The sequence below is a fragment of the Nannobrachium achirus genome (assembly GCF_963921795.1).
Source record: "Nannobrachium achirus genome assembly, chromosome: 22".
Classification (NCBI taxonomy): Eukaryota; Metazoa; Chordata; class Actinopteri; order Myctophiformes; family Myctophidae; genus Nannobrachium; species Nannobrachium achirus.
This window is the reverse complement of record NC_137829.1, coordinates 7,373,688-7,399,835: the sequence shown is the minus strand read 5'-3', so window position 1 is coordinate 7,399,835 and position 26,148 is coordinate 7,373,688. Positions and strand designations below refer to the sequence as shown.

The 26,148-nt window shown below is 43.1% G+C and overlaps 1 protein-coding gene across 1 annotated transcript in view; it reads right to left on the bottom strand.

Moving 5' to 3' along the window:
* nalcn (sodium leak channel, non-selective) overlaps positions 1–26,148 on the bottom strand; it is a gene marked incomplete at its 3' end in the record, with an annotated part of 132,611 nt that overhangs the window by 100,418 nt on the left and 6,045 nt on the right. Inside the window, exons 4-10 of the mRNA XM_080753543.1 lie at positions 24,972–25,055; positions 24,707–24,846; positions 24,403–24,531; positions 19,035–19,189; positions 17,088–17,230; positions 16,244–16,348; positions 2,919–3,005 (exon numbers count right to left, since the gene is read on the bottom strand). Of these exons, the coding sequence (XP_080609669.1) occupies positions 2,919–3,005; positions 16,244–16,348; positions 17,088–17,230; positions 19,035–19,189; positions 24,403–24,531; positions 24,707–24,846; positions 24,972–25,055 (843 nt within the window). The remainder of the gene's footprint in view (positions 1–2,918; positions 3,006–16,243; positions 16,349–17,087; positions 17,231–19,034; positions 19,190–24,402; positions 24,532–24,706; positions 24,847–24,971; positions 25,056–26,148) is intronic.

The window sequence follows — 26,148 nt, the reverse complement described above, 5'->3', positions numbered from 1 at the left end:
CAGGCAGATGGCCCTGCCCCACATGCTGGATATCCACGGCCTGCTTGTCCGTCTCTCTCCCTACTCTAACTGCCTGCTTGGCAAGCAGAGTAGCTTGCTGTCGTGTGGGGATGCAACAAGTTAAACCAGCTAATCAATTTAAATGATTATTTAAGAAATCGAACCTCGGTTCGAAGTGAAGCGGTGAATTCTTATTCTATGTGTTCTAGAGCTATGAAATCTGTGTTCTAGATCTATCCAGTGACATCATGGACGGGGAATCCAAATAAAAGGTGAAATTAGAGTATTGTCAGAGACAAAGAAAGGCTGATAGGCTTTGGGGTGCAAAGTGAGTTTCCGGTGTGCTTCCAAGGCTACAGTAAGTAGTAAAAGGATGACAGCGGACTTGTTTATGCGGAAATGAAGATATCCCTCATATAATCGACCGATTGTGTTCCTGCCTCCAGACCGTGTCACATAATCAATTACAGCGCTTTGAGCCTTTTTAGGGCGGAGGGGGGTCATTTGGTCTGCCAAGGTCGGAAAAAATGTATACAAGATGGATGAGATATGAAAAATATTTTCATCAAAAGCATCTAGCATCAACTTAATTCATGTATGTTTATGAAAAGAAATTACTACAGTATATCTGATTTAATCATCATTATGGAGCCGTGATCGTCATGACCTTGTAGTATATGGTCCAGCAACAGTGTTAATACTCCCCGATGTTGTCACAAGATGAAAAGAAGACTTTTGGCTTGGGCAGTATCAACATTATGATTTGATTTCAATACCGTCAAAAACACCAGCGCTCCTCGATGGAGTGAACTTCTTGCAACTACAAAGGAGCTTATTAGCCACGTAATTTTATTCACAGGCCAGTCTGCCACCACCACCCACACATCATCTCTGTTCAGCTAACTGGCATCCGCCGTGGCAACAAGTGTCATTGGCTCCTCCGGCAAGGTATGCTGAATCTATGGAAGAAGGGAGCTTTCATATCTAATCAGTATTCCACTGGCCATGAGTATTTAAATCCAGTAAGACTTCTAAGTAGGCTAACTGCATATTAAACACTACTAAACACTCAGCAACAACATGCTACAGTGACTTATATCACCAGCAGCTCAGCTTTTAGGTGTTTTTGTTTGTTTGTTTTTTACACAAATACCATCATATTCCGTATACCCCTGTGAAACGTCAGGAGGGTATGAAGGAATGACAAAATAGATCCCGCCCAAGCTTAGTTTCTTTCTTTCTTACATTTATTTAAATGTGTTTGCTTGTTTTTCTATTTTATTTTCAAAAATGTTATCCCACGATTTTTGTAACCCATCCATGACAAGGGGGAGGCAGTATAAAGACCAGTATAGAGACCCTAGGGGACACGGGAAGAACATGCAAACTCCACACAGAAAGGCCCTTTCAACAACCCCACCCAGCGTATGGGCACTGATGATGTGGAGGAGAGAACACGCCACAGCACCCACAGCGTCCCCAGCGGGAATCAAACCCAGGACCTTCTAGCTGTGAGGCGACAGCTCTACCGAGTGCGCCACCGTGCCCCCTATTTGTTTGTTTTTCTAACCGTCATAGTTCTCGTCCTCTCTATGGTCACACTTGCTGGAGGCTGTTTGCCATGCAGGGCTGAGAGCCTCGGAGTGATGGAGATGCGAGTCGTTCTCGATACGCGCTGACCCACTAAAACTCCACCCATGGCCTCGCAGACGGCCAGTCCGCCCTGCAAGAGTCTTTCCCCCCGAAGCCCTTTCTCATCTCCCTCCATTAACCCAATAAGTGCACCGTCACAGGCCGAGAGAGGAGATGGTAATACAAGCTATTCTGGTAGCAGTCAAATGAAGGAGATGCTGGCAGTAATGGCGGCGCAGGGCAGTCAGCCCTGACAGGTACTGTAAGTCAGCTGTGTTTATCCCTCTGCTTGTCCCCTCCTCATCCACTTCCTCTGTCTCTTTCTCTCATTTGGTCCTTCATCCTTTCTTCTTTTTTTCATTACTTCATTATTAGGTGTTCAAGTCTGAATAATTATTTGTCTTCTTCTCCTCCTTCTTCGTCTTTTAAAACCCATTTAGGCCTAGAATTATTGATTATTGGCATCTCTAAAGTCATGTCATCAACATGGATCTGTCCTATTTCCCATATTTCCTCCTGATTCGCTACGATTGCCTACTAAAGTTTGTGTATGCGACCTGACGGTCGCTTATCTCCCGATCAGGGAGTCTTACTGGTACATTTATAAAATCCCACTGAGGGCACCAGTGCGCTCTCTGTGTAATTCCTTGTCGTTTGTTAAATAAGCCACACTGCACTGTGGAAGAGCTCAGAATGCACACCAGATGCTGTGAAGAGACCGTGCCTGTCCGAGAGTCATAGCTGAAGACAAGAATGCCATGGCAAAATGTGTCTAGTTTGGTGAATGAACGCACACAAAGTGTGCATGATCTTGTTTACTGCAAGTCATCCTGTGATACAAAACCACCACCTTCAACACATTAAACACAATCTCATAAAATATATTATTATATGTTATTAGAAAGTAACATGGTTATATTCCTCCTCATGGCTGTCTAGAAGATCCTCTCAAATGGTAGAAACATTTATTTTCATGCAATAAGGGTTCTTTTTTTGGTCTTGACACAATGAATTGCCTTTGGTAAATAATAATGTCTGTGCTCCGCCATGCTGTGATTGCACGGCGTGCCAGAGTGGATTTACAAACGACCCATAGCATTCTCTTCCATATCACATGTTTGTACATTATCTGGTGTGTGTGTGTGTGTGTGTGTGTGTGTGTGTGTGTGTGTGTGTGTGTGTGTGTGTGTGTGTGTGTGTAATGTATAAGTGTACAGTATGCAATGCTGTACACCAACAGCACCATGAGCATAACATATAACATATAATATTTCTGGTGTACATACCTGGAGGCATGCGGGTGCGCGGCCATGTGGCTTGTTGACGTCCACTGCAACAAGCTGCCATCCCCCATTAGGGTCTTCATGGAACATCTGTGACACAGACACACAGCACACATGAGAGGCACACAAACAAAACAAGCAACAGCGTTAACTCAAGCACAAACACACCCTCCAGCTGCATCTTCATGAAACATCTGTGGCTAAAGAAATAGAGCCAAGGGTATCACACACACACACCATTATGCAGTCAAGTTCATCCACAACCACACAAAACCAGACACTCAAGTAGGCAAAGACCTGGCCAGAATGCCAGCATTTAAAAGACAAAATACAAGACACAAAAAGACATGAACACAAAAGGCTGGGGAGAGAAAGTCACATTAATGAAAATGAATACAACACTAATATACCGTAGTATAACATATTTGAAAAATTACACCCAGAACACAATAAATGTAGCATGGGTACATTTAAAATTACCAACCGGTACCGCTCAACTCGATGCCCATGCACATCATCAATGACACCTGATTTATATAACATAACAAAATAGTCTCAATATATGGGCATGTTACATAAAAGGATGACACCATCACTTATGCCACACATTTTCACCCCACTCTTACACTCTGTGTAATTTGTCAAAAGGCACAGAAGGTAACATAATGGTACACATTACTTGTCTCATTTCACTTGGTTTACATGATCATATACTGCAGGCGCCACAAGGCCACTGTATCATTTAAAACAAAATCTATCTTAACTCATCTGGTGCCGGGCCACTTGGGAGCGCCAAAGTCTGTTGAGTGGCCAGGGTCCCTCTCATAGAGGAGCGTTGCAACATACAGGGACTCACGTAGCAGTGACATGTGTGTTCACGTTTGTGCATGTGATGAAAAAGACCCGGATGAAAATGGCTACAAGATTGCTATAGGCTAACACTCATTAAGAAGATCGATTTTCGCCGATTTAGCCGTAAATAAAACTTTTCCGCTTGGATAAGAACACAGTTCAAAGATGTGAGTTTGTATTGGATTCGGCGGCGCGATTCGGCGGCGCGATTCGGCGGCGCGATGCGGCGGCGTTACCCTCTCGCGGGCCGATGTAAACAGAATCGCGGCCCCGGGCCTGGATGGAAATTTAGACCGGGGCTTCGTTGAGGCCTCCGATTAATTAATTCATTTTATTAAAAAAGCCGGACAAGATCGGGATCGGCACCCCGGAATACGTCGCGCCGCCGACAGTATAGATTGAGTTTTTTGGGGGGGGCTCTAAACTTTATTCTAAACCATTTTCAATGGAATAAATCGTCAGACCATCTAGACTCGGTCGTTGGGAAGCGTAGGACGAGCCAGGACCACCCACATCTCTACAAGCAGCTCAGGGTAAGTACAATAGCATAAAAAATATTGTATTGTATTGAAAAAAAGACAGACTTGTTCGGGAGAGGCACAAGAAGGGTTAACTAGGGGTGTAACGATTGGTAACTATATTGAAATATCGTTTTTAACTTAACTCATTCACTGCTTTTTCAAAATGGCCCCCGAGTTCCTCACTGCCACGTTCCTAAATTTGTAGTGCACGGATCAATTTTTAGTGCACGGATCGTGCACGCCCATGCCTATATCATGCACCATATGTGTAGTACTTTCACAGCTTTCAAACAAAAAGTTCCGCTTGGAAATCCGTTCAGGCATTCATGAGATAGAAGCCTTCAAAGTCAAACAAAACAAACAAACATGGCTGCCATTTTGAAAGACGTGTTTGTTATGAGGCTAAACATGCAATTTCGCAATTGCGATCATGCCTAATACATTTTAGGCATTTTTTTTTTTTTTTTTTAACACATATGGTGCCAACCCCGAGTTTCCCGAGTTTGTATTGGTACTAGTGCTGTGCCAACCCCGAGTTTCCCGAGTTTGGGCCGTTTTTGAAAAAAAAAAAAAAAAAAAAAATTCAATTTTTTTTTTTTCAAAAAAGTTTTTTGGACCTCCAGAAATGTATTAGGCATGATCGCGATCGCGAAATTGCATGTTTAACCCCCATACCAACCCATTCTTTCAAACATGGCAGCCATGTTTGTTTACATCTGAAGTAAACATAATGGCTGATAAATCATGAATGCCTGAACGGATTTCCAAGCGGATTTTTTTGTTTGAAAGCTGTGAACAGCATCTACACACGTGGTGCATCATCTAGGCATGGGCGTGCACTTTTTACACACTTGCACAATTACATGGAAGTCTATGGTAACCATGGCAACGCGAGACATTGAAGAGAAAAAATCATTGCAACATAAGTGTTAAATGGCTGCCAACTCGGGAAACTCTTGGCTTGGCTATGAATGAGTTAAAAAATCAAAGTATATCGAAATGAAAACAGCTCAAATCGAATCGTATCGTTTGAATTTGTATCGAATTGGCAGTGCAAAGAATCGATTGTATCGATACTACCTACTTGTGCATTTTTAAGAAGAAAAAATTAAAAGGAGGGGTTTAATTACTTTTCCTTTCCATATACTGTAGCTACACTGGTCTATCGATAAATGTGTGTAATCTCTGGGTTCATGTCAAGGTGCAGGTTTGTCAAAATACAATGTCCATGTATTTGGCAGATAATCACTGTGTTTACTTTTTTATATCCATAATAATGCATGTTTCTCTTTAAAACCTGCACTATCCACACAGATTTAATTTCTTTGCTAAATAGTTACTATATCGATTTTAAATCATTGAATCGAATCGTATTTATCGCCATGAATGAACCAACATTGTCCATGTATCGTATCGTCAACCATGTATCGTGATATGTATTGAATCGCTATTAAAATGTATCGTTACACCCCTAATCTTAACTATCTCTGCAGTTAGCTTGTAAAGCTAATCTGCTTAACGAATCTTTGCCAAGTCTGTAGACCAGGGGTCAGCAACCTTTTTTAAATGAAGTGCCATGTTTTTATTTTCTCGAGTGTCAGTGTGCCATGTCAACATAAATTTTAATGACAAATATTTTGACATTTTGACTGGCAGAACATAACAATCATTAGACCCAGAGCAATAATCCACCTATCTCCCCGACTCCCTCCCCAGTCAGAGTTCAGAGTTTTAATGAATGTAGAAGTATGTGCAAGATGTAATTTGTTATAAAATAGCTAACTTCATTTAATTGACCACGTTTAAGAAACAAATAATGACAAATATTTTAACATATTTTGATTGGCAGGACATTGTTATAACGATCATTAGACACAGAGCAATAACCCATATATCTCCCTGACTCCCTCCCCAGTCAGAGTTCAGAGTTTTAATGAATGTAGAATTTTGTGCAAGATGTAATTTGCAATAAATGATCTTAACTTCATTTAATTGACCACGTTTAAAAAAAGATTTGTTTTTAAAATAAAAAAAATCCTCTCTCTCACACTTCTGCCAGTGTGCCGGTGATCACCCTCCCCTGTGCCAATGTTGGCACTCGTGCCTAAGGTTGCCTACCCCTGCTGTACTATCCAGAAACAAAAAATAGTACAGTGGGCTTGGTTTGTCTTCCACGATCATGTCCTGTCAGCCTTAATCCTTGACAAGGAACCGGGGAAAAGAAGAATATTGTTTCCGCCTTTGTGATTGACAGTTAAGTGTTGCGCAGCAGCTAATTACTTTCCCCCCCTCCAAGATAAAGATTGGGGCATGATGATGTGATTATAATTAAATTTTATCGCAACAGAAAATGCTAATTGTTTTCAAGGTCGTAATGTTGTCTTCATGCCTGTGGCACCAGCCTGTATCCCAGCTAGACCTTCATTATTGGAAACCATGATTTTATAAGTCTCTTCTGATGACATGAGCAACATTTCTGCAGCTGACTCCCAACAGCAACGTAGGACTGCAGTTACAAGACACACTGAGGGTGTGGGACAGATTGACGCGAGAGCATTATGAATCTATGGACAGATTGGTGTACAGTAGCCTACATTTTGATTTGCACTTCAAGGTTATAGACGGAGAACACATAATCATACTATGGATTTGAAAAGAAGGAAACATAAGCTGAGAGTGCTTATGTAAAATGACAAAAAACGGATTTATCTTAAAGGAGCAGACTAATAGTTTAACTCCTGCTTCTTAACTGTCCCGTATTAACTCATATAGTGCCAATCCCGAGAAGACTTGTGAAAAATACTCGAGTATCACATGGTGCCAATCCCGAGTATACTCGTGAAAAGTAATATATTACTGTAACGGCGGATACATTACCGAGAACAATGGCCGGAGGTCCGGAGACGAAATCCGTCGCTGATTTCGCATCATCACGGCTCCACAAGCACAAAATAGTCCCATCCATAACATTGAGGTGGACGGGGGATCTCATCTTTAATGTCCATTATCTCAAAACTACACTTTAGAAGCTAGGATGGAGGCAGATGCTCGCTTATGTTACACATGTATAAAAGCTCCCGGTCCGCCATTACACAACTCCACGTGGACAACGATCGGTTCCGGCGCAGGACGCGATGACGTCAGACCGGAAGTGTTTGCGCTGTGGACTTCTGGCCTTCAAAATAAGATAACGGGGGTGATGCCAACCTGAGACTGGCATCGTGGACTTTATAATCCGTTAATTTCATGGGCACTAAATGAGTTAAGAAGCTCTGATGTTTCAGCATGACCTCGCCCTTTAGGATGTCTTACTGGTGGGTTGTACTTGTAGATCAAGCCACGCTACAAAAAAGAGAGATAGGCTCTTGCCCTATGGGCCGAATGGCTCAGGAACCGTGTTTTCCCAAGGCTACTTAGATGGTGTAACATGACACTTATTTTGGGAGTGTCATGTTGCCCTTCACTGTGGAGGACGGTGCTGGTAAAGGTTGAACTAAATATTCTGTAGTCCAACTTGGAAACACCCTCTGGGCCAGGCATGGGGCCAGTCCGAATGGAACTACGGAAACATGGACTGAACTCTGTGATGTCTGGTTAAAAATTAGCAAAATGGCCCTTTTAATGGCAATCAAAAGGACAAAACAAAATAGGAAATAAAAATGATTATGCCCTAGAGATGGCTGGAGAGAGGTCTGACGATTACCTCCCCAAACAGATTCTATGTAGGCAATTGAATCACAGCAAGACTTTCACGTATTGTGAATTAGTGTGCATGTATAAAGGGATACAAATACAAAGTAAGGGGAGAAAAACAACGCTGTAAAATTAAACGTTAAACCTATAATGGTACATTCTTTGAAACGCTTTGTGACAGCAGCAACAAAGGGATTTCTTTCCCTTCCACTTCCTTCTGAAATGTATTAGGCCTACTTTTAAAACAGACACCAGTGAAAAGAGCTCATGTCAGGCCAACTCTATTATAGATAAAGAACCATTAAAATGGTAGAGAATAGAAAAAGGCCTTATTCTCACAAAAAACGACTTCTTTCGGTATCGTAAAGAGATTTCAAACTCAAACCGCAGGTACCGTATTGCTCTGCCAGACAAATTAGTTAAACCATAACATAAAATGTAAAAAAGTGTCTTTCTTTGATTTATTATACATTTGTTTAAATTAATTGTACAGCTCCTTTCTTGGCATTAAGCAGAATAACAAGCCAGCCATTACAATTCACTGCCATAGTGCTGAAATCCTATTTCTCCTTTTTAAAATCTCTCAGTCTTCCATCAGCCCATGTAGTGGTGTCTACAAGATGTGCAAATGGGGCAATCAAGTGCTTGTGAGGAGAATAAATTGATTTATGAGTTCCAATCTGGCTTCAGAGAATCCCATTCCACTGACACATTCCTTCTCTATTCTAATGACCACATCAAACGTGAGGTGGATTTGGGCAAATATTGTGGCATGGTCATGCTGGACCTCCAGAAGGCATTTGACAGCGTAAATCACTCTATTCTGATTGATAAATTAAAAGCTATCGGTCTTGACAGCGCAGCAGTGAGCTGGATGCAATCTCACCTGGTGGGGAGAGCACAAGTGGTGGAGGTGAACAGTACCCTGTCCCCCCCCCCTCCCAGGAAGCTGTGGTGTTCCTCAAGGAAGCATACTGGGGCCTCTATTGTTCCTAATATATGTAAACGACATGGCATCTGCTTGTGACTGCAACCTGTTCCTGTTCGCGGATGACTCTGCTCTCCTTGACTCGGACAGGGACAAGTTTGGCCCAAAACAAACTAATTAACCTTCCATCTTGGGCTCACCTTACCACTAATCACTTTCTAAGCATGGTGTATACAATACACTACACCACTAAGATACCCATGTACCTGACAAAATACTATAAAGCAAATATTTTGTTAGTTTTTCAGAAAACGGTCAGGATTTAGAAGACATACATTTTGTAGAATCGGCCTCAGGCCTAACTGGGTTAAACAAGTCTGGGTAAAAGCCCAGGATATATGGCTGGACCTTGTTATGGTGCATTCAAACCTGAAGAGATATATTTGTTTCAAGTTGCTTCAATCGCTTCACTTTGGTCGCGCTGGTCAGCTTTGGAAAATAATCAAGTCTTGTCACGTCAGAATCAAGGTGAAATACCTGGAAAAGAGGGAGTCCCAAAACCAAACACCCAAAACATTTGCGTGTCTCCGGACACTGATTGGTTGTCAGGACGCGATGGGTGGAGTGGGGGAGGAGCAAAGGTCGCTTCAGTTGGATTTTTCTAGCAGGGGCGAAGACACTGAGGCGACCATTCGCATCATTCGCGGCGCAACCGGTTGCGCATTGTCTCGTCTTTGTATTGACTTTGTATGTAATTGTGCCGCTCAAACTACCTGTATCCAGATTTGAACTCACCTTAAAGGCCCACTTCACCTCTGGGACAACCAGATCTTATTTTATTGTTGTTTGGGACACGATCAACACAATCCTGAGTTATTTTTTTGTGATGCATCATGCTGCATCATATGATGCAAAATGCATTGTGTTGATCGTGTCCCAAACGACAATAAAATAAGGTCTGGTTGTCCCAGAGATGAAGTGGGCCTTTAAGGGCAAAATTGTGGGCAATTTGTTAGGGCGATGGCCAGTGGGACTGTCTATATTCTACAATAGCGCTTTTCATGGTACACAAAGTCTCTTTACAAAACCAATCAAAATAAACAACTTTTATCTTAACAGATTCCCACCCTATTGGTATACAACATGGACAGCGCTGCGATCGTGCTTGCCATGTCTTGTTTTCAATGTCTTTAATAGCAACATTTCTTAGTTTTCAATGTTGAACCAATGTTGAATCTTCATGTTCTGCATACTGTCATGGTCCCCTACTTGTTATATTTGGCCACGTGGTCAGGTATATTGAAAATGTGTAGGACATCTTTTAAAAATGTCTGTAGTTTTGTCGTTAAAGTGTCCTATGTAAAATTATTAACCAATGCTGATTAAGAAAACATAACATTTAGTTGTAAGAGGTAATCTCTCTGGATGTTTGACTTAAAAGAAAATTTAACAAATATTATATATTGTAAATATTGTAATGATCTGACACCCCCTGCTCTTTCATTAGCGGAGGAGTTGTTTTTCTAAGACTCTGTATTGATTGTTTTGCCAGAGTGATTGTTATTGTCTCCACCAGCCGAAGGCTGAGGGAGAGTATGTTTTCCCCTCCGTCCGTCCGTCCGTCCGTCCGTCCGTCCGTCCGTCCGTCCGTGCGTGCATCCGTGCGTCCGTGCGTCCTCGCAGTTTGTGAACAGCTAATCTCAGTCACCGTTGGCCCGATCGCTGCCAAACTGAGCACACACACTCCCTGGATGCCAATCTAGAACCTCTGCCCCACATTTTTCAAATCAGCCTCATGGTGCGGCTATAACAGGCCGATTTGTGTGGCCTGGTTGTTACCAGCTAATCTCCGGCGCCGTTGGCCCGATCGCTGCCAAACTGAGCACACACACTCCCTGGATGCTAATTCAGAACCTCTGCCCCACATTTTTTAAATCAGCCTCATGGTGGCGCTATAACAGGCCGATTTGTGTGGCCTGGTGGAGACCTGTGCTCGGAAGAGCACTGCTTCTAGTTTGGGGTACTTTCACTGTGTGCTCTGTCATGCCTCTCGGCACACGGAGAGCTGTGCAGGTAGACCACATGACATGTCTCTAAAAAATATATAATTAGAATATAAAAAGAATATGTCAATATGACACCAAGAAGGGCCTGTCAGCTCCCTTCATGGCTTCTAAAGTAGGCCAACTTCCAATACTTTATCCAAGAGTCAGTAGCATAACAAAGAACCCCCAAAAGAATGGGATGAAGACATTTCCCCCAGTATTTCCTATTTATTTCCCCCTTACAGTAAGTGTGTTTGTCTAAAATGTAACGCCAGTGCTGCTATTCCAAAGCCCCCCTCAGGCCCTCAGCTAAAACATTTTGGATGGGTAGATCATGTTGATCTAGTCATTTTAAAAGTAGATCTCACATCAAAAAAGTGTGGGCACCCCTGCCATATAGTTTTACAATTTACAATTTAAGCATTTAGCAGACCCAAGAGCGACTTACAATAAGCAAGGTAATAATACATCAGTACATCAACATCAATACATCAAATGGAAAGAAATAGTAGACTAATCTAAGAAAATAGGTAGACCAAGCACCTATTCAGTAAATACTTCATTAAAAGAATAATAACATAAAAATGAAAAAATGCTATCTAAATTACATGTACAGTATGGTCATTGAGGGTAGGCAAGTGCTACGTACGGTAAGTGCTATGATTTGGTGCAAGCTTCATCGGCATCCTAAACGTTAACATCGAGTTAGATTTTGGGCAAATGATATCGTTGCTGTCAGGCAGAAACCTCTTATTTTTCTTAAATTAATGCGCTACTTTATCATACTATCACACAAAAGCATCAAAAGTTGGAGATCTACAAGCTCGAAACATTGCAATTGAATCCTGAAATGTAACAGTTTCGGAAATTTTTCACCTGACAGAGAGGATATAATAAGATCCAAGTCAACATTTTAGCTGTGCTAAACAGAGCATGCATATGTGGCTGAGCAAAACAGTCTTATATGCAGGGGTTAAAGCCAAAATAAATCCCAAGACTGATTGTCAGACCATGTCCCAATATGTGATCTTTGAAACACCAATATTTGGGGTGTTTCCCTGAAGTTCTGAACATGCCTTCACTGAATGTGTGTGTGCCAATCCACACTTCATTTTATAGAAGTATCTTCTGAAGTTAAGTTGTATTCTATTGCTAGTCTGGCCAATTCAAAGACTCATATTGTGAAATTATAACTGCTTTTTAGTTTGGAGATCACTTGACAGCGTTTTGACAACTTTGTCATTCATCGCTACACCTCCCCCTTATGTTTTTGCAGATCTTTACTGATCTCAGAAATAGCCCCTATGGAATCCTCAAGACTGAAATCAGTCCCCAGGACTGAGAACTTTAACCCCTGCTTATATGCCATTAGTCACTGGACTAGTCAATGGACTGTATTTATTTTACAATATATTTTCACACAGGCTGTACAAACACAATAATCAGTGTTGTATTGCTTTCTCTCCCAGTGCCCTCTCTTCTCCAAGACACTGACTGTAGCAACAATTTTGGTAGCTCGCTCTGCACTGCCAAGTCAATCTGTCCCTGCCAGGTTGTTGCATCAAATCCTACAGTATATCCTACTGGTAAGAGGCTGTGAATGGTAGTTTTTGATCGATATGCGAGGTAGACACACTCTCAGGGGCACGCGTGCAGCTCAAACAACAGCCTCTGAACTAGTGCCCCATCTCCAGTACACCCCTGCCTGTCTATGTCTGTATACATTAAACACTCAGGCAAAAAGAAACAGAATTTATCTATCTGTCTGTGTTTGTTTTGGTGTGGCTTTCTACCCCCCTTCCCAGACTTTGCCAAATCTCAATATGTAGTGTGGTGCAGTTGCTGCCAAACCCCAACTGGGGAAGGTGTAGACCACCACACGCCCCTTCCAATACACATGGAGACACCAGCCGCTTCTGAGTTTCCCCAGGAGTGTAACCCACGTGGAGATCTCCTACATCCCCTTCTCACTCAACAGGTGCCCGAGCACCCAGCAGGGATCAGTACTAACAAGGACTTGCCGGCTTCCCAACTGTGAACACTAGATTTGTGTTGGTTGACTGAAGCACTCGGCCAAGTTGGCGGCACGCCTGCGCCCCTGTCGCTGGGAAGCGAACCCAGGCCTCTGTGGCAGTGGGCGAATGTTTCAATCTACACCAACTGGATGCCATCGACATGTAATACTTGATTCATTTTAGAAACAAGACTAAAGGGATAAACCACACTGACACACCATGCATGAACTATTATTATGCCAGAGTCCACTTTTATAACAACAGTGGTGAACAATTCTGTGCATTCATAGTTATGCTGTAGTTCAGTCAGGAACACTCGTGTCATCAGTAGATTTAACCATGTATTGCAACAAATGGAATACAGTTAAACTTGGTGTTAATGGCTCTTCTCTTTCCCTAAATTTTGCAAAAAGCAGCATGCTAAACAAAAGCAGGGAATGCTATGCAAAACCCCCACAGATATACAAGAGTGGGCTCAGATTAACTTTATGCAAACTTGAATGCATTTTAACTCATTGACTGCTTTACCACGAGTTTCCCTGAGTTATCCCATATGTCCCATATGTTTACTTCATTCTATCTACTAGGCATGATCGCAATCGCAAAATTGCATGTTTGACCCCCATACCAACCCCATCTTTCAAACATGGCAGCCATGTTTGTTTACATTTGAAGAAAACATAATGGCTGCTACATCATGACTCATGAATGCCTGAACGGATTTACAAGCAGATTTCTTTGTGTGAAAGCTGTGAACAGCGTGCACACACGTAGTGCATGATCTATGCAGGGGTGTGCATGATCCGTGCACAATGAATTACATGGAAGTCTATGGAGACTTGTGGCATCCTGGAACTTCAAAGAGATTTTTAAAATGCGGCGAATGAGTTAACATGACATATTAGCATGATATCGAAACATAGCTACATCCGGGCAAGCGCCGCCCCCTCTGCGTTCTCATTGGCTGAATGCAAGACTGAAAAACATGGAGACCGACATAACTTTTCCAACAAAAGCGACAGAGGCGCCGTCTCAGGCGACCTTGAGCCACGTGAGACGTGAGACCACCGAGCGAGCGGTAGCGAGCGAGTCGCCGTGTTGAGCGTTGCGAAGGTCACATGAGCCGACTCAGCACCGTCCGAGTTACATCTACTGGGGGACAGAATAGTAAATAATGTTTGGGGGAAGTGTCACTCAAAGTGCCTCTGGCCAATCACAGCGTGTCTTTTCCGGGACTTGCCTGACTGTCGCATATTAGACACTGCTTTTCCTTATTTATAGCCTTGATTAATCTGTGTCGTCAGTCTTACCAACAAAGAGGCGGCCGGAGCAACGGCAATTTTTGCAAGGCCCCGCTCCGCCCGTATCCCAAAGCCTATATGACTCCTGTGCCTGAACTAACGCAATGCTTTTTTTTGTCTTCTTTTTTCATGACTCATAACATTGGCCAGGTTTGGCATGTTTTTGTTAATAGTTTAGCTGTGCATGAAGGCTCGTAGCGTGGGTCATGACACAAGAGGTGCTGTACCGTGGCTCTGAGCAGGGGATATGACACAAGAGGCGATTGGAATGCTCATACAATACTGCAGGGAGAAGCTTCTCTTGTTCAAGGGACAGTATTACGTGCCATCCAAAGACATTATCCCTTCGATAAGGGGTCCCATCAAGGTAAATTCTTCAAGCACACTCACGAGTCAAGGAACAGCTAAAAAGCCTTTATTTAGATAGGGCTATTACATATTAAAAATCCAATTAAAAGGCCACTAACGCTGACCGGTTTCGACACTCTGTCTTCTTCAGGGCGTGGCTATAAGGGCCCTTATAGCCCTAGTTCCTTGACTCGTGAGTGTGCTTGAAGAATTTCCCTTGATGGGACCCCTCGTCGATTTAACTCTATATTGACTTTGAGCATCTCAAACACCACAGGACTGGAGATATCACCCTGTTACTAAACCTCTGAAGCACTCGGCTCATCTTGTTACAATTTCCCTCACTTGAGGATTACTGGGAGGGAAGGTTCCAGTGCATTTTTCGCTGGGAGATCTATGCTGATCTTAATTGTATTTCTGCAATGTACTATTTCTCCTTTCATGTCAGTTGTTTTAGGGAATAAGCTGTCTATGAGAGCCGATGGCAGCCATATTTGATTTGGCCATTGCGCCATTTGTGGCACTATAGCGAATAGGAACCTTATGTGATTCACTGACTCAGTTCAAGTGAGAAACACCAAATTGCGAACGGATCTACGGGCCAGGTACAGGACTAGTCAGTGTGACGCCTCCTCAAGATCAGGTTTAAGGTGGGCCCATAGGGCCCAGACAAGAGTTCTGTTACAGTATCAAGAGGCAATGTAAGCATGTCAGTATATTCGGGCCGGGCCGGGCTCAAAATGTATGCTAATTAGTCGGGTCGGGCCGAGCCTCGGGTTCAGTAAAAAAAAAAAAAAAAAAAAAAAAAAGTTCATTCTTTTTTTTTCTTCATATTTAATAAAGATAAAGAACATGGCGCTGACTGGCGTTTCACTCGCTTATTTACTATGTGACCGCACGAGCACTCGGAGCACACCACTGGCAGCAGACGAGGCAGAGCAGAGTGAGTGAGAGACAGAGAGCCGCGGTCAGCGATGCTGGCAGCACAGGCTGCTAATAATAGCAGACTGGTGTTGCGCACCAAAACACCATTCAATCTACAAACCAACTGAAGTCTGCTTTGCATCACGATCTGACTTGTTTAGAACTTGCAGATCAGTGCTTCTCTCCAGGCCAGGGAGGGTCATAAATCAGCGACAGCAGCAGCTATACGATGGTGGGGTTACAACAGGTCGAATTTGTCCGAAACGAAACGAAAGAAAGTGGAGGAGAGACTCACTGAGAGCTGAGTGACAGAGACGGCACATGCAGAGCAGACAGATGCATGCGTTGCACCGTGTGAACAAGATGAGGAGGATTAAGGATTAAACTTTTCTTGAGAGAACATGCTAACATTGCCGAACCAAAAGTGGAAAGGTAGGCTAATCTCACTCTCTCAGCCTACTACTCGCTATAATAACACATGGTATGGTCACCGCGGTGGCGGCGTGGCGCCACCTGGAGGCGTTTTTAAATTTGTTTATTTTCCTTCACTCGGGCTTTTTAGGGCTTCGGGCTTAAAATGATGAAACTAGTTAGGGTCGGGCCGGGCCTCGGGCCGACCCTGTCGGGCTCAGTTAGGGCCGGGCCTTAATTTTCAGGCCCGTTGAGAACTCTAGTGGGCACGTATTGTGTGACGGCCTTACCTGTGTTGTAGCTGTAGAGGTGGTGCTGCTCCTTGACCCCCACATCTGCTGGAACTGCACTCTGATCTCAGCAAATGTCTCAATGATCACAGCAATAAACACATTCTGGCAGAGAGACAGAGATAGAGAGTGAGACGGGGTGGGGGAGATGGACAGAGAAAATAATAATTGGGAGTGAAAATGAACCAGTGAAGAGTTGTTATGTCTGGCCTGAGACCAGAGGGGATCAGGAACAGTGATGATATTGGGCAGGGACATGCTGGGCCCCTGATTCAGCCCGGGAAAAAGAGTTGGAGAGGCCCACATTGCGCGCTATAGAGAGAGATCTCTCTTAATAGCGCTGCTGCTACTCAAAGAGCCAGTGGGCCAATTGAGTTATATTTTGTCGTTGACGGGTGGAAACCTTGTATATCCAAAACCGTTTGTTTTGTATTTATCATTTTAAAAAATATTTAAACTAGTGAAAACAGCCGATCTTCAAGCACGAGGCGTTGTGAAGCAGGGCTTTGCTTTGCGAAAAAAATGTATACATTTGAAACTTGGAGATACAAGATTTCTGCCCGACAGTGACGATTTACTTTGTTGGCCGCCCAGCTCCCAAAATGGAACGAGGGCCGACTTTTTATTTTAATTTTTTTGCCTAATGGCCGGCCTGGACCGGCCGGGAATGAACCGGCCGTTCGGGAGTTGTCCCGCTTTTCCCAATGGCCAGAACGTCCCTGATATCGGGAGTTCATTCACCACACCATTTCCCCCAATTTGAGGAATGCCAGATGAGAGAGGACATGGTGGAGAGCTGGGCGGGGTGGGAGGGGATGGAGTGGGGTCTTCTATTGTTTCTAACCTTGACAAGCCACGCGAGGAAGAAGATGAGGGTGATAAAGTAGAAGTAGGAGCGCCAGCGAGGGAAGCTGTCGATGGCTCTGTACATGAGGAACACCCAGCCCTCCTGGGATGCAGCCTCGTACACGGTAAAGATACTGGTACCTGAGTCAAGAAAAAGAGAGAGAGAGAGAGAGACACAAAGTCAGAGAAAGAGAGATCCACATTCCAACAACAGTCTGCAGAAATCTTTCACTTAGCACAAAATAGCACCTATGAGCCTTGCACCAATTAACATGCCTCCCTTCAGATCTGGCCTTCCAGGCACAAAACACCTTGAGCTTCACTTTTCATTTGTAATGAACAGGGAGCTTATGAGAGCTTATGATGAAAAGATTGCACCATCGGACTATTGAAGAAATGATGATTAAAGGAGTCTGCTAGTGGTCCCTAGAGGCTGTTACGGTATGTTCCTCATCTCGAACTGGACCAATGGCTGACATTATCTGACAAATGAAAGAAAAAGAAGAGGATGTGTGTGTGTGTGTGTGTGTGCGTGCGTGTGCGTGTGCGTGTGCGTGTGTGTGTGTGTGTGTGTGTGTGTGCGTGCGCGCACACGTGCGTGTGGGAGTGTGTATATAATACATTTATTTGTAACACACTTTACATCTATTATACAAAGCAGGAACAGGGCCGGCGGCAATGCGGTCGGCGATGCGGTCAGCGATGTGGTCAGCGATGCGGTCGGTCTTGTGGCGCACTGTTACACAAGAGTTGCTTGTACATTGAATTCATTTACCTACCCGGATGTTGTTACACCAGAGTTACTTGCCTACCGAATTCAGTTACCTACCCGGATGTTGTGGTTTTATCGCATGCTCTCGCATGCTCTTTAAAACGGAAGAATGCACACGATATTCGGACATGTAATGGCCACAAACTTGTGTGTGTCTGTGTGCAAGCGAGCGTGCGTGCATGTGGATCGAGCGAGCGTGCGGATCTCTTGCTGTCTTCACAGTTCACACAGCTCCTCCAACTGTTTATATCAGTGGTTCTCAAACTAATGCCAAGTCATTATTACTTATTATTTTATCTTTAGATGTGTCGTTTTTTTGTTTTTCTGCTGTTATTTTATATATACCACTGCATTGTCTAAAAAAATAAGTTTTACTCTTATGTACCTGTACAAAAGACGTAACAATAAAGTACAACCTTGAACCTTGAACCCTGAAAAAATTAAGTATTATACTAGCTTGTCTGCAACTAAGGAGTTCTTTGTATGCTTGGAAATGAGGTCACAGAGAGATATAGGAACCTACTCATACGAAACATGCCTGAGGAAGAAAAAGAACCATAACAATACTTGAAACAGACATGAACAACCTACTTTTTCCGCAAATATGAAATGTTTGGTTGAAAAATAAAAAAATATAACTGGTGTTCTTGGATGTCATAATGATTATGGTTCCGGTGCCTGAAGGTAAAACAAACATTACGGCAATTACCCAATATCTTTATTTATGGTGAAAAATCAATTAACCTCGTTCTGACTAAAAGTTGCATTGCTTTATCGCAGAGATACTTCATGCTCTGTGTTGATGTACTCATGTCATAAACAACAGTTTGAAAAAATATGTGATCGCACTCGCACACAAAAAACCAAAAAAAAAAGAAAAAAAAGAAAAACAATTAATTACAAGCTCACAACACGTCACAGTGCGTCGTGTTTGAAAAAATATGTGATCGCACTCGCACACAAAAAAACAAAAAAAAAAGAAAAAAAAGAGAATCAATTAACTACAAGCTCACAACACGTCACAGTGCGTCGTGTTGTAGATCGGCTATAATCTTTTTTTTTTTTTAAATCTATTAATAATCGTTTATTAATCGAGGCAAAAGTTTGAAATAATCACGATATTCAAGTCACGTCCCCAGCCCTAGTGTTTTCATGGAGTGCATGTGAACCTACCCAGTTCGTTGAAGCCGCTGTAGCCCAGCTCCTGTCTGCTGAGGCCCATATCCTCCATGAGGTCCACACATTTGAAGCCTGCAGGACACTGGTAGCCCTCCGAATCATTGGAGCAGTGGGTGTCTGGGATGGCCAGGCTGTTCCATGTCACGTTACTACAGCGGTGGAAAAAGTGCTCAAATGTTTTACTTTAAGTAAAAGTATCAACACTGCAATGTAGAAATACTCTGTTAGGGTGCCCTCACACCAAAATACCTATGAGAGTGGAATCTGCGTTCCGCCAATGCATTTCAATGAGAAGGTAGCGTTTTTTGCAAGAAATCCTCTACTGGCATGAAACTGCACCAGTCTCATTGAAATGCATTGGCGGAATGGGGAATCCACTCGCATAGGTACTTTGGTGTGTCTGTGCACCCTTACAAGTAAAAGTCTGGAATTCAAAATGTACTGGAGTAAAAGTAAAGTATTGGCATCAAACCAAAAGTAACAGTACAAAATGTTTGAAAATAGCAGATCTACAAGCCCACAACGAGCTTGTAGATCGGATATTTTCAAATAGCCTAGGTATAAATTAGGTCTAAAGTGGATTAATGTAAATTTGATAATATTATAATTTATATCTGCAAAGTATCCAGTAACTAAAGTTTTCAAATAAATGTAGTGGAGTAAAAGTACAATATTTGAATCCCAGATGTAGTGGAGTAGAAGTAAAACTATTGGAAATTGGAAATACTCAAGTAAAATACAAATACCTCAAAATTGTACTTAAGTAGTTACTTTACACCACTGCGTTACTAACCATAATGGAAAATACACACGTCACTTAATGGTGCACACAGAATAAAACTAGATCAATGAGATTATGTTCCAAAATACGTAAATGAACAGTATACAGCTGAGAGCCATACAGTAAATTAAAATGTGGCTTGTTCACGTCAAGGTCAAATGTAAGTCATGCCCTGGTTACTGTATTTAAATTGATTATTTCATGGGTAACTGTGTAAATAACGTTTTGTCAAGGATTAGCTAATAGTTGAGACAGAGACTGATGGTAATTCCAACCATTATAATATGATCTAATAACATGTTGCTATGTGTCCACATGCAACATTCACACTCTCCAAATCTCTCTCTTTCTCACACGCACGCACGCACGCGCGCCCACACACACACACACACACACACACACACACACACACACACACACACACACACACACACACACACACACACACACACACACACACACACACACACACACACACACACACACACACACACACACACCCCAATTTTCCTGTCCCAATGTCTTTTAGCCACAGGTGTTATTCCAGGAGCTGCTTGATTTGTCTAATGAAAATTAATGCCTTCAAATTGGCCAGCCAGACATTCATCCAAATTGTTTATTAAGGGCTACAGCATGAGAAGGGGTAATTTATTGCAGTATCACAAAGGGCAATCACAGGCATAGTGGTGAATCCTGATACAGCTAATTATACTGGGCTGGTTAATGGCTAATGTCGCTGTGGCTTATCAAAGAAATCAACTTGGTTCATAACAAAGCTGTGATAAATGAAGCCCCAAATGAGAGGTGGACGGTCCACTGACACCTTGCAATGGACCATTTTACAAGTCAAATGCAAAACCAAACATATTCAAGAGTATTAACTCTTTTGCTACTAAACGAGCGCTCGTTTCTTTTCTTGCGTGTCCCCGGCGCCATAACGAGCTTTCATTCTTTTCCCCCGCCACAGCCTGTCTGAGCAGATGAGGGGTGGCGCGGGTGTGTACGGGATGGTGTTTTCTACTGGTGTTTCAGTCCGAGCGTATCCAAGGTGCGTTCGGAAATGCGCACCGGGTGTGTGCTCAGTGTAGTGAGTGCCTAAACCTAACCCTAACCCTAACCTCAGTAAAACGATGCCTAACCCTAACCCTAACCTCAGTAAAACTATGCCTAAACCTAACCATAACCCCTAACCCTAACCACACCCGGTGCGCATATACGAACGCACCCTTTCTTTGATACACTCTGACTGAATCACCAGCAGCACTCTCCCGGGTGTGTACAGTAGCAGCATAGCTCCCGTAACGCTCGTCTGTTATCTTCAGCGCACATAAACAATAATGGCGGTGGGATCACTTCTTTGGTGTTTTTCTCAGCCTGGATCTACTTTCTCTATTTCTATGTCTGAAAACCGATGCAAACGGAGGGGGAGGAGGAGCCTCTTGCTCCGTAATGGCTGAACACATACGGTGTTTCACTTCTCTGTGAGCGATGCAGCTTTATTTTACACAAGACCGCAATAGGAAATAATGGATGGCTATTTTTCTATAAATTCGCAAACGTAAGCTACTTTGATGGCCGTGAGCAGACTGTAAACTAGAAGCAGTGCTCTTCCGAGCACAGGTCTCCACCAGGTCAGGCATGTAATGTGTTTTACATAAGTCGGCCTTCTGATGGCGCTATAAAAGGCTGATGTAAAAAATGCAGGGAAAAGGTTTTACCTTGGCCTCTAAGGAGTGCGCATACAAAGTTTGACACTAATCGGTGGAGTTATAGGTGAAAACATGAATCGGCCTGTTATAGCGCCACCATGAGGCTGATTTGATTTTTCTTAAGTGGCATTTATTCCTCTGCCTATTGGGAATGTGCATGCACAATTTCACCAAAATCGCACACTGCGTTCAGGATTTCAGGCATTTTATTCAAAACTGACCAATCCTGCAAACTTGCGCCACCATGAGGCTGATTTGATTTTTCTTAAGTGGCATTTATTCCTCTGCCTATTGGGAATGTGCATGCACAATTTCACCAAAATCGCACACTGCGTTCAGGATTTCAGGCATTTTATTCAAAACTGACCAATCCTGCAAACTTTGAAAGCCAGTTTTAGCCAATCAGGATGGAATATGGAAAATCTGACACATCCATGTCGATCACATGACTGTAGAGATACTGTCTACTGATTTACGTGATTTTTGGACAAAATCTGTAGGAGTACTGGCAAAAGTTAGTTTTGCAAAAGTCGGCCTCCTGGTGGCGCTAGAACAGGCCCATGTGAAATATTTGGGGCAGAGGTTCTGAATTGGTGTCGAGGGAGTGTGTGTGCACAGTTTGGCAGCGACCGGGCCAACGGCGCCGGAGATTAGCTGGTAACGGACAAACGGACGGACGGACGGACGGACGCACGGACGGACGGACGGAGGGGAAAACATACTCTCCCTCAGCCTTCGGCTGGTGGAGACAACAACCTAAATGGCGGCAAAAGAGTTAATCATTAGTTGTTTACAGAATCTGATAGGAAGTCATTGTCACAGACATGACAGTGAATTGCAGTCAGGAGAGGGTCAAGATTGACCATGTTAACAAATGCCACATCTATAACGCTGTTTAACAAAAGGGGGGGTGAACAAAGAAGCATTTGGAATTGACCCCCACATTCAGAGGCTGTGATCAAACACAATGTGGAGCTGGTCTACTTGTATAATTCCTATGAATCTACAGGTGTGTCTTTTGTCACACAGCTTCAAAGCGTAGCAAGGTCAATTGGAATCATCTTGACGTGGAATGTGCGGAGACACCACTTTGTTCACAATATCCTTCTCATCTCATGGAAATACCCGCAACAGTCACACTCCCCCCTGCCGCTTCACTCCCAATCTCAATCAAATCCCCTGGGTGCATGAGAGGCTGCAGAACTGTGACTTTGTACCAAGGGCAAATGGCTGATAAGAGATTAGACATACCATGTTTAATGTGACGTCTTTCTAAAATACCCCACTAAAAGCATAGTGGGGCTGGGTGCAGGGGCGTCACAAGGGGGGGGGGAGTGGTACTGAGTTATTAGGGCCCAAGGTGGAGCCTGAGGGCCTTAAATATTTTATACTATTGAAAAGTAGCAGATATACAGCTCACAGCGCGGCACCGAGTGCCACACTGCGAGCTTGTAGATCTGCTATTTTTGAAAAGTCATGAAAATGTGTGCAAATCTTTCAATATTATGTATTTTTTAAGCGAACATTTGTAATTCAGATTTTGCTTCTGGGGGGTCCCTGGAGCTGGAACTAAATATTTTGAGATGGGGGTCCGTGGCCAAATACATAATCATTTTGGGGGTCCTTCACATGAAAAGGTTTGAGCACCACTGACATAGAAACATGGATTTTTCAAAAAACCTTAGAAGGATTTGAAATATTCAAAGACTTCAAAAATAGCAGCTCTACAAGCTTGCTGTGAGCTTGTATATCGTCTGTTTTTCAATAGTTAAAGCACAAAATGTGAGTGGATCATTGTACCCAGGGCCTAGAATTTTGTGCGACACCCTTGGCTGGGTGGGGTGGGTTTATGAAAAGGAGAAGCAAACAGCAAACAAATCACAGCCATGCCACCTTTGGGAGAATGTTTGCAGACGGCTGTGAAATGTGAAAATGTCCTTTGCTATCTTTCTTGCCAGCAAAAGGTCAATGTATGCCGTGTCCCTGAGACACTCGTCAATGAGAGCAGACAGACAGATGGGGGCTGTGGGTGTGTGGAGTGGGGGGGGGTGAGCATTAACACAAAGAAGGAAAATGTAGGAGATGTTGATTATTATGATTAACACGCACGCTCACAGCAGCTCGCGGCTCGAGCTGTGATGGCTGTACCAAGTCTACCCCCGCCCCCCCCAATCATCATCACCACCACCAACCGCTGCTTCTTTTGTCTCCCTGAGGGCTCCTGCTCTCATCATCACTCCCGTCATCTACATAATAACATCCTTTACGCGTATGCACGGTGCACGCGTACATTCACACCATGCGCAGGCTTGTGATTATTCTCAGACAGTGCCGGGGATTTTGGTAGGTTCGGAAAATAGGGATTTGCAATTTCAAGTGGTGCTTTTCATGCGACTTAGATGAGATAAGAAAATATGAACTATAGATTGACTATATAACTGTGAACAAGTAGAGCTAAATATGGTCTGCATTCATAAACCGCCTTCATCCAAAGCGATTTCCAATGTATGCGTTACATTAACCCATTCACACAAACATACACACACAGACATGCTGAGCAGTTACAGCCCTGTTATACTGATGCCGAAGATAGTAGATCTACATTGCAATGCGACATACAGTAGTAAGCTTGTAAATCGACTATTTTCAGTGTACGGCTCCTAGCAGCGCATATACTGACCATACAGACCCTACTATATGCTGCTAGGTAATTACAGTACATATGTGTGGATAAATCCTAATGTGCCGTTCAGTGCATCTTACATAACTTTTTTATCACAAAATATTACAAACTGTAAATTAAGAGGCTAAAAACAAAGCCCAGAACATCACAGATGGAGAACAACTCAGTAGTTGATAAAGACCCAATTACCCAAACTCTGTGTCATTAGTAACACAGTGATGGTTGAATGTTCCAAACATTTGAACACCCAGAATCCCATAGAGGAGAAGAAAGAAGAGCAGGAATATCGACACGCTCCAGATCTGTTCCCCTGATCGCCTGGAGGAAGAGTGAAAAGAGAGAGAGAGTGAGAGAGAGAAAAGGCGGGGGAAGAAATTATGTCTCAATGTTGGCTTTAATGGCGTTATGATGTTATTACATCTGTACAACTATTAATGTGTTATGGTCGCTGTATTTAAAGAGTGCAATGCCCAACAATAATTGCGTTATATACTTGAGAATGTTGGTGATGCGTGAGCGGGGAAGCTCGAAGCGGAAGTAGATCCTGAAGGCGCGAATCATAATGAGCGCTCTGGGGATTCTCAGCATCCCCCAAGGAGACATCTGATCCACGAGCTCCGCTATCTCAAACACCTAAGACAAAGAGAAAATGGATGATTAATAAGGCAACGCTAGAGCTGCGAAAATGCCTCACGGCGAGCCCGTGCAAGCGCAGCGGTAGCAGCACTAGGGATAGATAAGATAATATAGGAGTATACCTGCAGCACCAGGGATACCCAGATGAAGAACACCATGAATCCATCAAACATACACCAGCGGTCCTTCACATAGGAGTTATCCCCCTAGGTGGAGGGGAAGGCACAGAGAGAAGAGGGAGATTTATGAATTTTACCCAGTACTAACAAAAGATAATATTATGATCACACGTAACATTTTACTATGTATCCACTTCAACATAATATAAAGGAATTATTAAAAAGCACCATGTGTTCTGTCAGGAGAAGAGGCTGTAATTTGTTCAGCCGTTAGGGGTGTGGGCGCAAAGGGCCTTGCCTCTTCACTGAATTTGTTTGTGCCAATAAAAGACTCACGAAGACAGGCTTTATTGAGGGAAAAGGTCATGGGGACATAATAATTCCAGTAAATACTGTAACACTGCAACAGCAGTGAAGAAAAACACAACCCCCAAACAGCCCACATTTGCATGATGGTAAACAAGACAAATAATTATTAAACCATAGAAGCGAGAACAATGCCGTGGGGCCAACAAACATGGGCAGTCGTAATTATCACTTAAGGAGGTGTGTTAACAGCTCTTAAGGGGTTATGCTACCACCGGCTCAATGGCTACATTTAAGGGAACGCTGCTGTGCTGTATATCCAATCCAATCCACTTTATTTACAGAGCACTTTTAAATGACAACTTTGTTCTTTTTTTTACAAAAAGGGTTCTTTTATTAGCTTGTAATGATAATAATTAAAGATGAGTGTCTTTAATCATTTATTGCTTTCAATCGTTATAGGAATTTTGAACTGGTAAAAATGCAATTTCTTACACAGTAAGCTGGCTATTTTTGTCTCCGCAAGGCCGAAGGCACAGTCAGGGCAGAACCTCTGCCCCAAATGTTTCACATCAGTCTGTTATAGCGCCACCAGGAGGCCGATTACTCCTACACATTTTGTCCATAGGCCTACATCACGCAATACAGTACATAGTACACACATCTCTATAGTCATGTGATAAAGACAGTTCTGTCGGATCTTTGATATTCCATCCTGATTGGCTAAGACTGGCTTCCAAAGTTTGCAAGAGTGGCCCGTTCATGAACGCAGCGTCCGGTTGCGAAACTTTTACATCCCCACTAAGCCAAGGAAGAAATACCACTCTGCATTTTTCAAATCAGCCTCATGGTGGCAGATTCATGTTTTGACATA